General features: G+C 44.7%; 1 protein-coding gene across 1 annotated transcript; it reads right to left on the bottom strand.

Moving 5' to 3' along the window:
• Positions 1 to 663: 663 nt before the first annotated feature.
• On the bottom strand, positions 664 to 1,584 carry LOC129763154 (outer dense fiber protein 3-like). Its single transcript, XM_055761958.1, has 3 exons — positions 1,473 to 1,584; positions 1,199 to 1,417; positions 664 to 1,142 (listed from the first exon to the last, which is right to left on the bottom strand). The coding sequence occupies exons 1-3, from the start codon at positions 1,492 to 1,494 to the stop codon at positions 688 to 690; spliced, it is 696 nt and encodes a 231-aa protein (XP_055617933.1). The 5' UTR covers positions 1,495 to 1,584; the 3' UTR covers positions 664 to 687.
• Positions 1,585 to 4,046: the final 2,462 nt, after the last annotated feature.

Here is a 4,046-nt window from a genome sequence, read left to right as displayed (position 1 = left end):
CAGCTTAGTGACGAAACGGCCTCATCTTAGGATATACTTCTAGGCGCCTTGGTATAGAAATTCAACATTTGCTGCTACTAAACCACAAAGCGCTCAATGAAACAATTCTCAAAGGTCATCAAATTTAGGACGGTATACGAAGTCGATACCATTTAGAATGTTTTTTGTCCAAATTTTCATACATCAATGAAAAAATGAACCGAATCGTTAAAATCTAAACTTGCTTGACAAGTTCATTCCATTGGGCTGATTTTGGGTCAGCAAACAACACCGACTCACCTAGCCGAAAATATACGCTAATGTCAAAGAAATTCAACACCCAATTCAGCCCTAAGACATTCAGTCCACTTGTCGTTCCACGGGAAACGGGATTAACAAAAAAACGCAACGGTGGAGGGTGCGAAAATAAATCTTGAATGATTAATTTTATTTGTCGACTTTGGATCGTCGACCACAGATTACTAATTTACGACGCTTTACGCTGGTTTGATTGAGGTATTGGAATTTCAAAGCGATGGCTAAACTTAATCCTCACTCGAGGTCTCCCTAATAGTTGATTAGCTTATGGCAAGAGATAAGATTGGCGGGTCATTTGTTACCGCTGGCGTTATTTCGATACACAGCGTAGCGCGAGAATTTTGGCCCAAGAAAAATTTGGTTAAGTGATTTGGAAATCGTTTTTATTGTCTAACAATTGTCCCCGGGAATTATCATCGGTGGTCTCCACATAGAATGTTTATTTCCGAACGAATACTGTGGTGCTGACGCTCCCGGTTTGACATTCATCAGTTGGTATTGGTTCGGGCCTGGTCTAGAAGTTTTATCCACCATAACCCCATAAGTCTTTCTCATAGAATATACGGGGCTCCGTTTGTGGGTGATATTTCGACTCGTGGGTCCATAACCAGCTGGTCCCGGTCCCTCATGAGCATGCGGTAGGGTGGTTCGGTTTCTCAAACTGTACGACGGGTTTCGATTCTTGTAGACGTTGAGATCGTACATATAGACGTCAGGTCCGGGGATCTTGTCGGTATTTGAAACCGTGTTTCGCTTCCCGAATGAGAACGCCGGCGGACGGTTTCCTTTCATAGAGGGCACGGCATCGTTATTGTGCGCACCTGGCCCGGGAGTTTTGTCCAGCGCTAAATAACAAGGTGACAGTCGGAATTCGAATCATAGGAATAACATAAAGGCATACAGAATGTCCCGAATCGTTTGCCCAGTGAGTATTTCGGGGTACGGGGTGCTCCATCTCTGGTCATCTTTCCTGGATCATATTTTGCCGGACCCGGACCCAGAGTATCATAGTGTGTTCCCGGCCTTTTACGCAGTGAGTACATTGGTTTACGCTCCCTTCGTACATCGTGTTTGTCGAATCCAATCGTGGGAGGAAGAGCGTAGCCAGCTGGTCCGGGGCCTGTGTAAAAAGCGTTGCGTTTGAATTGATAAGTGAATACAGTAAGGAGAGTTACCAATTCTTGACATTTGGTACATTTTTTAGAATTTTTTTTTCGTTGGATTTGTACTACTTGATAATTCTACAGCTAATTTTGCTTCCGCCTTCGTCAAACTAGAAAATTCGAATAATATCCAACGATTTTTCATCTTTCATAGCCTCCTTAGAGATATTTTTTGGCAGACTTATCTCACTTTTTAATTAAGCGAACCTAGCCAGAATTTTCACCTGCCCCCGGGCTTCTGAATGCCAAAGGGGGGCTAGGCTCTGCGGAATGCACGTATCTGCATGCTCGTGCTGTTTTAGTCCTGACCGGAAAATTGTTGGACAATCGAGCAGGTGCTAAGGATGACCGACTTTTGGATGCCGGCCAATTCCTTCTCGATGTTCAACACCTTTAGCGCTTCCAGAAGTGTCTTCGGGATAATTCCAGTTCCAGAGAGAACGACTGGAACAATTCTTGGGACCTCCCTTAGCCCCCACAGTTCCTTGAGCTCCACGGCCAATGGTCGGTACTTGCAGATTTTGCGACCGTGGGTTTCCTCCAGATTCTGGTTCAGTGGAATAGCGACATCGATGATGGTGACTTTGCGGTCGCTCTTGTCGTAAACCATTATATCTGAGCGGTTGTGGTGGATCAAGAGGTCGGTCAGAACAGTGCGATCCCAGTACAGCTTGAAACGGTCATTTTCCAGGACAGGTGCAGGCAGGTACCGGTAGTTTGGTACGTTGTCTTCCAGTAGAGCACATTGCAGCGCCAGTTGTCGCTGAACAATGCGAGCCACGTTGTTGTGGCGCTCGGTATAGGCTGCGTTGGCCAAAACGGGAACCACCAAATGATGCCAATTGATGCCAGACGTAACGCCTGCAGTTTCTCGTCGGCATTATCCTGTCCTGGATGGATAGCATGTCGGCTTCTACTACTGAAGAGAGTTCACCACGCGTTAGCCACAGATTAGATGTGGCCTTGTCGACGTGTGGCCGGTCCAGTTGATGGGGGTGGGCACCATGCACTGCCTTCTGTTTCCAAGCTGCAATGTTCTCCTCCACTCTCTGCAGATTGCAGTTGAGTTGGTACTCCGCTTGCGTCAAGTGCAGAGCGCTGTATCCTCTGTCGGCGGCGCAGACAGCCCGGTATAGCGCGTTTTGGTTGGCGCGTTCTGCGAAGTAGGGTAACACGGGGTGATTTGGTCTTATTTGCCCCTTTATCTAAAAAATTACGGCTGAACTTGGATTTTTTATAATGTCATTTCCTCCTAATGTTGAACCGTATGTACCTAAAGTAAAAAAGCTTTGGTAAAACTTCACAAGTAGAGGGAAACGGTAGCATAAACACAGCAAGCACTTTGATCGTCATGAATGAAATTAATTGCATTTTAGTTTTTGCGTGTTGTGTGGGGTGACATGGACACGTTCTTGTGGGGTGAATTGGTCCTACAGGTTTGAGACTTTCCTTTGGTCTTATTGATTCCAGATGCCGCTGAATTACAAGAAGAGGATGGACAGACAACGTTGGAAGAAGGAGGAGCTTGAAAGAGCAACGCAGGCCATCGAGAACAGATTTACTTTGACCAAGCATCAAAAGTGTTTGAAAATGCACGACCAATAGTGAAAAGATTCATGCAGAATTCGAGATGGTGTCAATCCAACTTTTCTGGTCTGGAATCTGGCCAAGACACCTGGTATCGATCCCAAAACATTGTTACTGATTGTTACATCATCCCAAAATACTTTACATAAACATAAGTATGTTTTTTTCGATGAAACACACACTGGACCAAATCACCCCACAGACGGTCCAAATCACCCCACAGACGGTCCAAATCACCCCGCATCAAATTTTGATGTTCAAAAATCATCTCTTTTATTTTATGATTTACACCGCACTTTTGGACACGAATTTTTTAAGCGCTTTTATTTATAGTGAGAAAACGAACACATGCACACACGCAGACGCGCACACTTCGCGCAGTGATAAAATGAACAAACTGTTGTGTGCTGTATGCTGGGGGGACTTGGACGCTTTCTGGGACTTGGTGTTATTGCCGACGGGGCAGTGTTATACACACTGCGTACTGCGGGTGCTGGCTCGTTCTCACACAAAAAACACATCGCAGCTGCTCACTCTCTCACTCTGTTTGTGTTTACATCAAGAATACGACCATTTACGACCGTTTACGACTGTTCACGACGACCGCGCTTTATTTTTAGCGAGTTTATTTATAGTAAGATATTTTTTTTCTCTGTTATAGTGACTTTCAACACATTTCGGCTGGTTCGTCACTTTTACTTCCATTTTTGGAAGAATGTCGGGAGTGAGAATTGAACTCGTGATCTCTGCATGAGAGGTATGGATGTTACCACTACGCTAGATCGCCTCCACGTTATTTTATGATATATTTGGTAGATTGAAGCTTTGTATAATGATTGAACATTTTTTATTGAGAGAAAATAAGTGTAGCTCAGTATACAATGTGACATTTTTTATTTAGACCGTATTGGTTTGGAAATATTAGGCGATTTGCTTAGGTGGTCCAAATTCCCCCCTTTTCCCCTACTCGCGCAGTTGTCGTACCTGGGCAACACACAG

The sequence above is a fragment of the Toxorhynchites rutilus genome, chromosome 1, assembly GCF_029784135.1.
Source record: "Toxorhynchites rutilus septentrionalis strain SRP chromosome 1, ASM2978413v1, whole genome shotgun sequence".
In the NCBI taxonomy this organism is placed as follows: domain Eukaryota; kingdom Metazoa; phylum Arthropoda; class Insecta; order Diptera; family Culicidae; genus Toxorhynchites; species Toxorhynchites rutilus.
Note: the sequence above shows the minus strand (reverse complement) of the source record. Positions and strands in the feature narration are given on the sequence as shown.